Genomic DNA, 12,165 nt, shown 5'->3' on the forward strand with positions numbered 1-12,165 from the left:
CGTACCCTTTGGGACAGTATGGATGAACCTGGAGAAAATTATGCTAAGTGAAATAAACCAGGCAGAGAAAGATAAACATCACATGATCTCGCTTATATGTGGAATCTAAAGAACTTAATAAACTGATGAACAGAATAGATTCAATGACATGGAAGCACAGATCAGACTGACAAATGTCAGAGGGATGGAGGAGGGTGGGTGGGTGGAGGGGGAGTAACCAAAGAATTTATATGCATATATGCACAACCCAAGGGCACAGACGATGGTGGGAGAGGAACTGGGGAGGGGGGTGGGATGGGGTGGAATGGGTCACTGGAGAGAAAAAGGGACATCTGTAATATTTTAAACAAAAATAAAATTAAGAAAAACAAAAAACAGAACAACAGAAATAATACAATCTGAACAGAGAAAATGGGGGGTGGTGGTGGTAGGAAGAGTCTCAGGATCCTGTGGGACTATAATTAAAGATCTAACATTCATGTTGCTGGGGTCTGGAGGAGTGGAAGAGAAGGGTGGGACTGAAAAAATAATGGCTGAAAACCCCCCAAATTTGACAAAAAGGCATAAGCCTACAGATTCAAGAAGCTGAGCAAACCCTAAGACAAGCCCAAAGAAAATCATGCCAAAACTCATCATAGTCAAGTCTGAGAACCAAAAACAAAGAAAAATATTAAAAGCACAAAGAAACAACACCTTGCCTATGGGGAATTTTTTTTTTTTTAATGATAGCAGATTTCTCATCAGAAACCAAGGAAGTAGCATATTTTTCAAGTGCTGAAAGAAAAGAATGGTCAATCCAGAATTAGAAGGATGTTTTCACTATATATACAGGGTGTCCCCCCAAAATGTATATATACTTTAACAGCTGATAGGTCAGCTGTTGAAAATGAAATGTATTTAAATAAACACTGCCTTTATAATTATTCAAAGTGTGTGTATACATTTTTGGGGGACACTCTATATATCCAGTGAAAACATCCTTCAGTAATAAAGGGGAAATTAAGACAATGCCAGTTGAAGGAAAATTAAAAACATTTATTGACAGCTGACCTCTAAAAGAATGGCTAAAGGAAGTTCTCTAAACAAAAAGGAAATAATAAAAGTAGGAATCTTGGAACATAAGGAAGAAAGAACACTGTAAAGAATTAAAATATGAGTAAATACAATAGATTTTCCATCTCCTCTTGGGTTTTCTAAATTACACTTGAAACAAAACTTATAACATTGTCTAATGTGTCTCTCAACATGTAGACAATTATATCAAAAATGGGGGAAGGTAAAGGAACATAAAGGGAGGTTAGGCTTCTACATTTCAAACTAGTAAATGTGAACACCAGCAGGCTGTGGGAAGTTTCATGTATACATAATGCAACATCTAGAGCAACCACTAAAAGCTCTCTATACAAGCAGATACACTCAAAAAAACTACAGATAGCCGGGCTGGTGTAGCTCAGCGGTTAGATCGTTGGCCTGTGCACCTGAGGGTCATGTTTGATTTCTGGTCAAGGGCACAAACCTAGGCTTGATCCCTGCCCCCAGTCGGGGCACATGTGGGAGCAACCAATCCATGTCTCTCTCACATCGATTTTGTTCTCTCTCTCCTCTCCCCCCACTCCCTTCCACTCTCTAAAATTCAATGGAAAAAATATCATCACTCCTCGGGTGAGGATTAAAAAAACACAAAAGAAAACCAAATACTACAAATAAATAAAAATGGCATTCTAAAAAAATGTTCAAGTAAGGCACTTGAAGACAGGAAAAAGAAACAAAAACAAACAGAAAACAAAAACTAAAAGCCCTAACAGAGCTACAGGGTGGGCATAGCTACACGGCAGGCTTACAGTTGTTTGTATGGAAAATAATACAATAATTACTAAATAATAATACAAGAATAAACTGTTTTGCATGCTCACAACTGTAAACCTACTTCTGTCCCACCCTGTATAATTGCATTAAATGGAGACAGTTTAAACACACCAATTAAAAGATAGACTGACATCAGAGCAGACATCAGAATGTCAGATAAAATAAACTGCAGGGCCAAGAAAATTAGCAGGTATACACATTACATAATAACAACCTGCCAAGACACAGGAATCCTCATTGTGTATGCACTAGATGACAGAACTGCGAACTGTGATGCAAACACCGACAAACTGAACGGAAACAGACAGTCCCACAGTTAGTGTCAGAAAGTTCAACACCACACTCTCAAGTACAACTGTCAAGAATGACTTGACAGGAAGTGGGTAAGAGTAAGAACCAGCCATGAGTGGGCTGAGGCAGTCAGGTTCTTTGTGTTCAGAACGGGAACTGGAAGACAGAGACCAGCCATCCATGCAGGGCTCTGAAACCGAAAAGTCCTGTAACAGGATCACAACTGGGCCCTCGGCAGCTGAAGTCATGAGGCAAGTAGCAGAAACTGTCAGGTCCCGTCTGTGAGAACACCTACTGGGAAAGACTCCCTCTATAAACTAATTTGGGTGGTGAATGGTTTCTGCTTCCTGCAGCCACCAATCTTAACATATGCTTTTAAAAGGGAACTAATAAGGTACCAGATTTCTCTGCATCATAATTTGCTACAGCCCTGTCCCTATCCTCCTGAAGTTTAAGACAGCTATCACCTGAACAACCTAACCCTCATCTCACTTCATCACTCCCCTAGGTCAGTGAGACTAGAGTTGGAAGGGAGGGAAGGAACACGTCTCCACTATGGATGGTGACAAATGAGCCCACTTGTGCAGGACCCAAGCTGTCTACCACAACAACAGCTTCCACCCACAGAGGGTTCCAATGCCAACTATAGGGACCTGGAATTTATGGATGAGGGAAGGCCCTCTTGAATATAAGTTCATAAATAATCTGGTACTTGGAATTCATTCATTCACTTCTCTTTCAGAGGGAGTGAAGGTATAGGATGTATAAAGGGATCTCAATTTCTCAGGACTAAGGGTTAGGGACCCCATCTACTGACTCTGGCCCAGCCAAGAGTCCTGCCACGACAGCAGCAATCACTGCAGGCCTGGTGACGTAAACTGAAAAGGGTCACATGAAGGCCAAGCCACCATCCCCTCACCTCCTGGGCTAACCTCCACTTCTGGGAGCATCTCTGAACCCCAGCAAGTGCAGAGGAGAACAGACACTGGCAGCAGGCTGCCTGGGTACTAGTCTCACTTCTGCCACTTCCTGTTGTGTGCCTCAGTTTCCTCACCTGTACAAAGGAAATTATAGTACCTACCTCATGGCAAAGGCGCCAGTGAGAATGAATGCAGGCATTACCACAGTATCTTAGCCTTTATTTTCTGAGCCACTTCACTGGGTTGTTATCAGAATCAACATGAGAAGTCAACTGGAAACAAGCTGGAGCGATGCAAAGTTGTTTTTATTTTAATTGTTTTTGCTAATGTAAGAACAGAACCGTTACAGTGGCTCAGTCTATAACCCATCCAGCCCAAGACTGTTCTTGTGGGGGGGCCAAGGATAGACAGGAGGACCTCTCACACAGGGCATCAACATGCCTCTATCATCCAAGAATCTAACCAAAGTCTTCCTGCTCCTTCTATGTCTTGGCCAGTAGTATCCCTGTCTGAGGTTATAGACTCCAGGTCTGCTATGTGATGGGTGGAGGAAAGCTTCCTTTTACATTTCAAGCAGTGTGGCTGAAGACATGTGGAAGTGGGAAACATGACTCTATGGACTTCAACTTCTCTCTGTAGCCTGTCCCTCTGAGGTGAAGAATCTGTGTCCTCACAGCTCCCCTTCTCCAGTCTGGCATTCTTCAGTGTACAACCCAAGCCTCAGGAAATCATCCATGGGAAGCACACTAGGATGTACATAAAAGCAGGAAGGTGTGTTGTTCCTCTGGCCCCAGCACACACCAAGTCAGCATTTTCTAGGAGCAGCCCTGCCAGTGCCATTTAGGATGCACTCCTACGTCACAAATGGCTGTTCAGGACCCTTTGTCTGTCCTAAATGATTCCTAAAAGCTTCATAGTCTCACACAGTCCTATTGTCCTCGGGCCTGTTGGTATATTATTCTACCTGTAAAGTTATCAATCCCCTGATCCATGGATGCCTCTTTCAGATTTCATATCTTCTTCAAACTTACTAAATCTTCCTGAATTTCAGAAAGCAGTTACCCACCAGCTGATGCAAGAATACAGAGTCATCCTGTGAGTCACCACTGAGACCAGCTCTGCAGGAGTCAAGGAGGGACAGTACGATGTTTATCCACTCCTATCATACACACACCCCAGATCTGTCTTGTCAGACTCCTGCACACTGTGCAACCCTCCTGGCTGCCACTCGGACGCAAAAGTGACACTCCTGAATTGAATGCAGGTGGCCTGGGTTGGATATACGCTGCACATGGGTCAGGCCCCCGGACCACAGTTTCAGCCATAGCATGCTGTGGGCCCTCCCTGCCTACAGATACTGAACAGAGTCCCATTGGGTTGCCTGACTCATCACTGTAGCTGGAAACATTCTAGAGTATGGAAGGAAAGGGAGGCTGCTGTGGATGACTGATTCTAAGCCAAATCTAAAACTACCTTTGCACAAAAGTATTGTGAGGAGGGAAGAAGGGACTCTCAGCTCCATCTTCAGCGATTACTTGTCCAGGAATCTCCCCTTCCTGGGCTCAGGCTGGTACCAAGAGCCCTGCACAGTAGCATCAGCATCAATGATTTTCCCACTTCTCAGCACAAAGGCAAGTCACATGGGATAGAAACAGATACACTGAAGCATGGCCTTCATAGTCTTGATGCCTAAGCTTTCTGGGACGGCCCAGATGTTTCACCTCCAAGCACTAGAGAGACAGATTTGGAGGGTGAGGCTTTCTTCCCCAACCCTGCAAATTCTTCTCATCTCCAGTTGATCAGCAGTTCCTTAGGTACTAGAGGCAAAGCCTCAAGCCCGAATCCTTTTCACCGCAGGACTTACTGACACATCCTTGAAGCTACTTCATTTGCTGTTCGTTGTTCTTCTTCGACCTTTCTGGACCGGCAGGCTTTCTGCATATAGGAACTGCCCAAGCCATGATAAAGAAAAGAAAGGGGCCAGATTTTGTCTCCTAGCAACTGCTGCTCTCCACACGTACAGTGGCCCAAGGGGCTGAGAGATGACAGCCCAGTTCTCTCTGCCCTCTCACGGACTTGAAGTTAGGTATTCTGTCTCAGCAGGTGACTCTGATGTGGCTCCTAAGAGGCAGTTGCATGGGCAGCACTCTCCCATGCTGCTAGTGAAGCAGCAGCAATGTCCAGAACAAGCCCTTTCAATACTGACCAGTTGGTTGGTGGGCCAGGATGACCCTGGTCCTCAGCAAAGGGCTCGAAACCTGAACTCCCGCAGCCCTGGACCACATAGACATCTCCTCCCAACTTGGCACAGGGGCAGTACAGACTTCCATAAGGAGCTCCTTCATGAAATGCAGTAAGCAGTCCAACACTGCTGCTTAGAACAAGTCCCAGCTAGTGCTGGTGATCCGTGAATGGCCAGACCTGCTGAGGAGCCTGCAGATTCTGGGAACCAGATCTGTAGATGCTGGAGGACGACGCTCCCCTTGCTGGCACGATATCACTTAGCCTAACAGTTTCACAGGACCCAGAGGCCCAACCCCGAAGACAGCTCGCAGGGAGGCAATAGAGTGTCTTAAAGAGGTCTTCAGACAAGTGGACAGCTCAGCAGGACAGCACATGTGCCCGGGTTCACTGCAGCAGCCATCACCAACCTGGTAAAGGAGGACCATCACACAGCATCTTCAGGGAGCTGGAGGCAGGCGCTATGGCAGGAGAGGTAGTGAACAAGGGTCAGAACTTTGCCAGGTTAACACATCTGGATCCTCTGGCCCCTCAGCCCTCTCCTGAGACTTTATACCAAAGTGATTCTCAATAGGGAAGAAGCTGGGTGCTCGGGACATGCATTCTAGCAGCCAGTGGTTCACAGAACATGGACGATGCCCTCAGAGACCCCGCCACGTTCTAGGGCCAGTGACCATGCTCTCTGAGCCTCCTTTCCTCATCTGTACAATGACAGCACCCACTCCCCAGGTGCTTGTGAAGTTAAGTGAGACAATCCGCATAAAGCACCCAGAGTGTAATACCTGTTTAACTACAAAGATAAGCTCTTATTACACCATGAGGACAGGAAAAAAATGCAGGAAAAGGAACCAGGTGAATGCTAAGGGTGACACTGCTAAAGGGAAGTTTTCCATACTTGTTCTGACTAATCATCTTTTAGGTCTCTCTGTGTTTTAGGTGTTGTGGAGGGTGCCCTGAATTGTTGAGCCCTGCAGCTCAGGAAGAATGAAGCAAGGTGGCCTTTTCTTACCAAGGCCTCCCACTTCTCTAGACTTCACCTTTGGAAAAGCAGTGAAGAGGGGAGGATGGGGGGCGCAAGAGAGGAGGAATGAGGAAGGTCTGATAGTCAAAACTGGAGAGGATGAGCCTCCCAAGTGCTCACCCGGCCCAGAGGTGGCTGTGCACAGATGCTGCCTGTCTTGGTTAGGAATACACCTGGAAATGGCCAACTCCCCAGGGGTTGCCACAGGGTCACAATGTGGCCAGAGAGGTATGGTGGGAAAGGGGGGGGGCCGGACACACCCCATAACCACAGACAAGGACTCAGATGCAGGCACAGCAGTCTCTGTCCCCACTTCCCCCTTCAGCTTCTCAGCTGTGAGGTGTACACAACAGTCCAGCTCAGTGAAGGAAACATACTGCAAGAACCCATCAGTGCCAGAAACAAAACAGATGATTTGTGCTTGAACAGACCTTAGAGAAGTCTAGCTGGTGCTCACAACTACTTTTTAAAAAAACTCATTCTATCCATAAATATTGCAGTATGTAACCCAAAAACAGAAAAGGGTTATTTTTTTCAAACTTTTAAACACCATCATCACATGTAAAAAGGTTAATAATTCCTTAATATCAACAATTACCCAGTGTTCAAATTTCCAAATGTCTTATAAATGTCGTAAATGGGTGGTTTGTTTCTCGACCCTTAAAAATTCATCTTCTAAAGCCTGAGGAGATTCTGAGACAAAGCCTGCTAATCCCACCAGCACAACAGTCACCACCTCACTAGACTAGACGAGAAGACCAAAGCTCAGAGAGGTTGGCTGATTTGCCCAGGCTCACACAGCTTGTTTAAGACAGCGGGCTGTCCACAGCCCAGTTCTTTCCATGGTATCATACTGTCTGGCAGTCTGAACACTATCAGGTAACTGTTAGAAGCTTTCAAGTCAGCAAGTCTGAATCTAATAATACCTCCTTTGTAAGAAAAGAATCGCCATCAGAACCCTCCTAGTAATTACACACCCATTTTACTGAGATAAAAACTAAGCTCTCAGTTAATTCCCTCAGGTAGAAGTCAGATGTTATCTTTATTCTGTGCTTCCATTTAGCCAGGAAGAGGGTTCCCAAAGACTCTTAATCTCATCTCCATATCAACTAGCTCCCCGGGCCACAGCAAGCCCAAAGGACCACCTAACAGAGAGGAGGGCATCATGTGGTGGGGACCTGGTTCTAGTTGTGCCTCTATGTGGCATCAGCAAAGGTTAGAACTACCTGAAAACAGGTCCAACTGTTTAGAGTCATTTCCATCAGACCATCAAGGAACTGGTCATTTCTGTGCTATAGAAATGTTTTGAAATATGAGAAAAACATAAAAATACTTTTCACTTCATTCTATAAGGACAGAATTAGTACCTTTATACAACTGGACAAGGAAAGCACACACACAAAAACAGGGGTGATTAAAAGAAAACTATAGGTCAATCTCACTAATAAACACAGAGGCCAAACCCCTAAGTAAAATAAAAACAAGTCAGAAGAGTGCTTTTCCTCTGTAAGCTTGGCTTCTTTCCTTCTATTGTGTTTTGTTCCTTTTTGATAGGGTCTTCTTTCCTATATGTGCAAAATAAAAATAAATTTGGGCATGTGTAAAGAAAGAGAATAGGACATACTGGGCAAACTCCTAAATCTGAAATTTAGATAGTTCAATATTAGGAAATCTATTAAAGTAATTCATCATTTTAACTAATTACAAGGAACTATTTATGCTCATTCATCTCATTTGATTCCAAAAGGGAAATGGGCAAAATTCGCAACCCATTATTTATCAAGGGAAAGGAAAAGGATAATGATGATATGAGCAAACTAGAAACACCACTGACACTTCCTCTGCTGGGGGCCCTGCATCACCAGACACAGCAGAAAGCCAGGGCACAGCAGATGCTCCATGGTATAGGACAGGCCCGCGTGTGCACCGCAATCTAGAATGTGAGAGCAGCAGATGTCAAATGAATGAAGGATGAATGGATTCATCTACAGTTAGAGCCTTATCTCACTTAGCATATGAAAATAAATTCCAAAATAAATAAATAAATTCCAAGTGGACTGAAAAACTAAAGGTAAACAAACATTATAAGAAAACACAGCTTCAGTATGGGACGAAGGAAAAGTTATAGAGCTGGATGGTGGTGATGGCTGCACAATAATGTGAGTGTGCTTTATGCCACTGAATTGTAAGCCTAAAAATGGGTAAAAATGGTAACTTATGTCTATTTTACAACAATTCTAAAAATATAAAAAAGAAGAAAATGAAAAAAGATTATACTCTTGCAATGGGAAGAGCATAAAGGAAAAGATCTGAAGACTTTACCATATAAAAATTTTTAATGTCTGTATGATAAAAGATCCAGAAACAAAAATTAAAGACATGCACTTAATAGTTCAATAGAAAGAAAAAAGCAAAAAAAAAGCAACTGACTAGAATAAAGTATGTGCAATTTGTATAATAAAGGATTAACATCAGAATATACAAAGCTGCTATGAAATAAACAGACGTAGAATATAACCGGCAATTCATAAAAGACATACAACTTCATAAATAATCAGGAAAATGCACATTAAAACAATTTCACTTTTCACTTATCATCGATAAAATTAAAAATACTGATTTCCACAATTGACAATGGTATAAACAAACAGATATTCTCATCACTGTGACTTGACTTATATCAGCAAAACCTCATGAAGAACAATCAGCAGCTGCCAGGTGGTAGATGCACATACCCTCCACTCACTGGTCTCCAGCCTGTAGAAACCTCCGGGAGGTAAACAAAAATCATGACGAGGGTGTCCACTGCACCATTATTTATGATATCGAAAAACAAAACATAACCCAACTCTCTATCAGGAAGTGGTAAAACTCGCTTTCTTACATTCCCCTTGTTAGGGAGCCACTGACAAGACATAGGTAGTCTTCCTGTAACACATCATGTGTTTTATAAACAAAGGCTAGTTACACAAGTCCATATTTTGTGATCTCATTTTTGTCAAAAAGTAAAATAAAATGATATACTTGGTATAGAAAGAAAAATCTAGAAGGATGCATATCAAGCTACCAACAGTGGATATCATCTCTGGGAGTGGTATCATTGGAAATTTACACTTTCTGAGTTATATTACTTCTGTAATGTTTGAATTATTGAAAATAAGCACAATCACTTTTGTAACTGAAAAAATAATAAAATAATGAGAACAACTCCACCTCTCTGCAGAATGGCAGGGGGCTGGCTATGATCCCAGCGGGTGTTGGGAACAACCCCTGTGCAGAGGAGCTTCTGGTCCAGTCAGGAACTGTCCCCTGCCAATCGTGCCCAGCCCCCAGCCCGAGGCAGAGCTGGTATTGGGAATGTCAGGCCCAGGGCCAGCTTCTGCCATGGCAGCCGGCACAGCACCGTTCCTGCATGGAAGGCCTTGATTGAAAAGGTGGGCACTGAAGGAAAGCACACTCCACACTGGGTACAAGCAACTGTTCTCTTTAATCTCTGGCCTTTGGGTGGCTCTCAGATCACCATTTAAGATTAGAAACATTTCACTGGAAAAGATCATAAAAGAAATCAGATCAGCTGAGAGGAATTGAAGGTGACTCCTGGGTAAGAGCTATAAAAAACCTTGTTGTGCCCAAAAAAGATGGCAATGAGTGCCCAGATCTGGAAGGGCATGATGCCGGAAAGCCTGTGCCACAACTTCTGCATGATAAACTTGAGTGGAGAGGAGAAAAGGAATGGAGAGGGAGAGTAAACCAACACACGAAACACCAGGCCCTGCGACACACGGGAACACTATGTGTTTAAACTTACAACAGACCAGAGAGTGTGACAGGAAAGGAGGCCCAAAGAGGTCCATGACTTGCTTAAAGTTCCAGAGCTACAAACCCTGATTTGAACCTGATCTGCCTGCAAGCCCAGTGCATTGAAATTTCCCAATGCTGGAGCCTCTCTCCTCCACCTTCCTAGGCAGACCCACCTGTGAGTTGGAGTGGCACTCCTCAGATGGGGCTGCTCCTGGGCCCATGGGGCTCAGCGTGGTGATTCGGCTTGGTTGCCCTCGGAGGGTCAGAGTAATGGTGGTAGGGACCTTCAAACCTGAGAGAGAAAGAAAGGTAGGTTTTTTGGTCACATCCCCACTTTCCTTTCCCGAAGAGTTTCTCCACATAACACACCTCCCTCGGTCCCCCACTTTGGCCTCTTCCCCAGCTGGGTCATCTATGTCCTATCAGTCATTCTGAAGGACAACAGAAAACAGCCTGTGTTCTCTCAATCTCTCTGGGGGATGGACCCCCACATATGAATCCCTGAGGGTCAATGCCAAGACCCTGGTTGAGTTCAACAGTATACCTTGCCCATGTGAGATGACAAGGTCCTAGGGGAAGATCCCATGTCTGGGAGTCCCCAGGGTTCTCAAGAAAGACTCACCTGATGCTTGGTTAGAGATCTGAGCCAGGCCAGGGAGGCTGCTTGCCAACTTGGCGAGGCCCCCATTGGTCAGCAGCTGGTGGATGGCTGTAGGCTTCCCACCAGGAGTGGCACCCAAGGAGGAGAGAGTGGTGGCCACAGGAATGGTACGAACAATGGTGCTGGTGCCCGTGGTGATGGCACCCAGGCTCTGTATTGGGGTGGGCAACTTCACACTGGTGGCCTGTGGGACACACAAGCCCAGGTGATCAGAAGCTATTGCCCAACAGCCACATTCGAGTGTGGCAGGCCCACAGCATGTTATCAAAGGCTGCCATGTACTCAGTGCCCACCACATGCAGGGTTCCCTCCAGGCATTCCACACACAGTATCTATTTAGTCCTCAAAACAGCTCTGTGAGGGAGGGACTATTATCCTCATTTTACAGACAAGGAAACAAAGAGAGACAGACGTCAAGAAACCTGCCCAGTGTCACACAGTAAGTGATAGAACCTTAACCTTTGATAGCTCCTACCTGGGAAGTCAGAGGCTGTCTGTCCTTGACCCAGTCTCCCTACCAAAACCAACCAAGCTGAGGAAGCCACCTCCCCACACCTGCCCCGCCCAGAGGAAGGCACCTGCGGGGATGGTCCCGGGGAGGGATTTGCTGGGAGACCAGAGGTCTTGCTGCTGATATCCTGCAAGCTGAAGCTGAGGCCTTGGAGGAGGCTGCTGGCTGATGTGGCCCCTAGGAGATGATATGACAGGCATCAGCATAAGGTCCACCACTTATGTGACAGCAGTCATGCCCATCCACCCTCAACAACCCGGTCAACACTGTGCGTGCTCTTTCCCGCGGACATTCCAAGCTCTCAGAGGAGGCCCACAGGGCTCCCAGCACACCCGGTGAACGTCCACGTGAGGAAGGGTCTTTGCAGATTCCTTCGATTCCTTCTACATGTCCCAACTGCTCCAAACCACCCATTCTACATTTTGGACAGTTTTAGGGAAACCAGAAAGAGCGTGAATACCACTTTTCAGAACTCTAAATTCCCTCACTTCTTTCTAGGGAAGAGAAAGGACTTTTTCTTAAGAATTTAATCTTCACCCGATGACATAGAGAGAGGAAGGGAGGAAGGGAGAGAGGGAGAGAGGGAGAGAGAGCAAGAGAACGAGAGAGAGAGACAGAGAGAGAGAGAAAGAGAAAGAAACATCAATGTGAGGGAGAAACATCCATCAGGTGCCTTCCATATGCACTGACTGGGGATCGAACCTGCAACCCAGGTATGTGTCCTGACCCAAAATCAAACCGGGAGCCTTTTGGTGCATGAGACGATGCTCAACCAACTGAGCCACTCCAGCTAGGTGAGAAAGGACTTCTTAAGCCAAAAGAATTCCAAGCACCTGACTTACACCTCACTTTA

The 12,165-nt window shown here is 45.1% G+C and overlaps 1 protein-coding gene across 6 annotated transcripts in view; it reads right to left on the reverse strand.

Moving 5' to 3' along the window:
• Positions 1–3,279: 3,279 nt before the first annotated feature.
• KANSL3 (KAT8 regulatory NSL complex subunit 3) overlaps positions 3,280–12,165 on the reverse strand; it is a 36,991-nt gene continuing 28,105 nt past the window's right edge. For 4 of the 6 annotated variants that reach the window (XM_087823699.1, XM_016219239.2, XM_016219238.2 and 1 more), the window contains 4 exons: positions 11,380–11,489; positions 10,763–10,985; positions 10,314–10,432; positions 3,280–5,779 (listed from right to left, as the gene is read on the reverse strand). In XM_087823699.1, the coding sequence (XP_087679825.1) occupies positions 5,759–5,779; positions 10,314–10,432; positions 10,763–10,985; positions 11,380–11,489 (473 nt within the window). In that variant the 3' untranslated portion in view covers positions 3,280–5,758. Of the gene's footprint in view, positions 5,780–8,656; positions 9,883–10,313; positions 10,433–10,762; positions 10,986–11,379; positions 11,490–12,165 lie in introns of those variants that run through there. The other 2 variants (XM_087823700.1, XM_087823701.1) reach the window with 2 other exon arrangements.

The sequence above is a fragment of the Miniopterus natalensis genome, chromosome 13, assembly GCF_054644295.1.
Source record: "Miniopterus natalensis isolate mMinNat1 chromosome 13, mMinNat1.hap1, whole genome shotgun sequence".
In the NCBI taxonomy this organism is placed as follows: Eukaryota; Metazoa; Chordata; class Mammalia; order Chiroptera; family Miniopteridae; genus Miniopterus; species Miniopterus natalensis.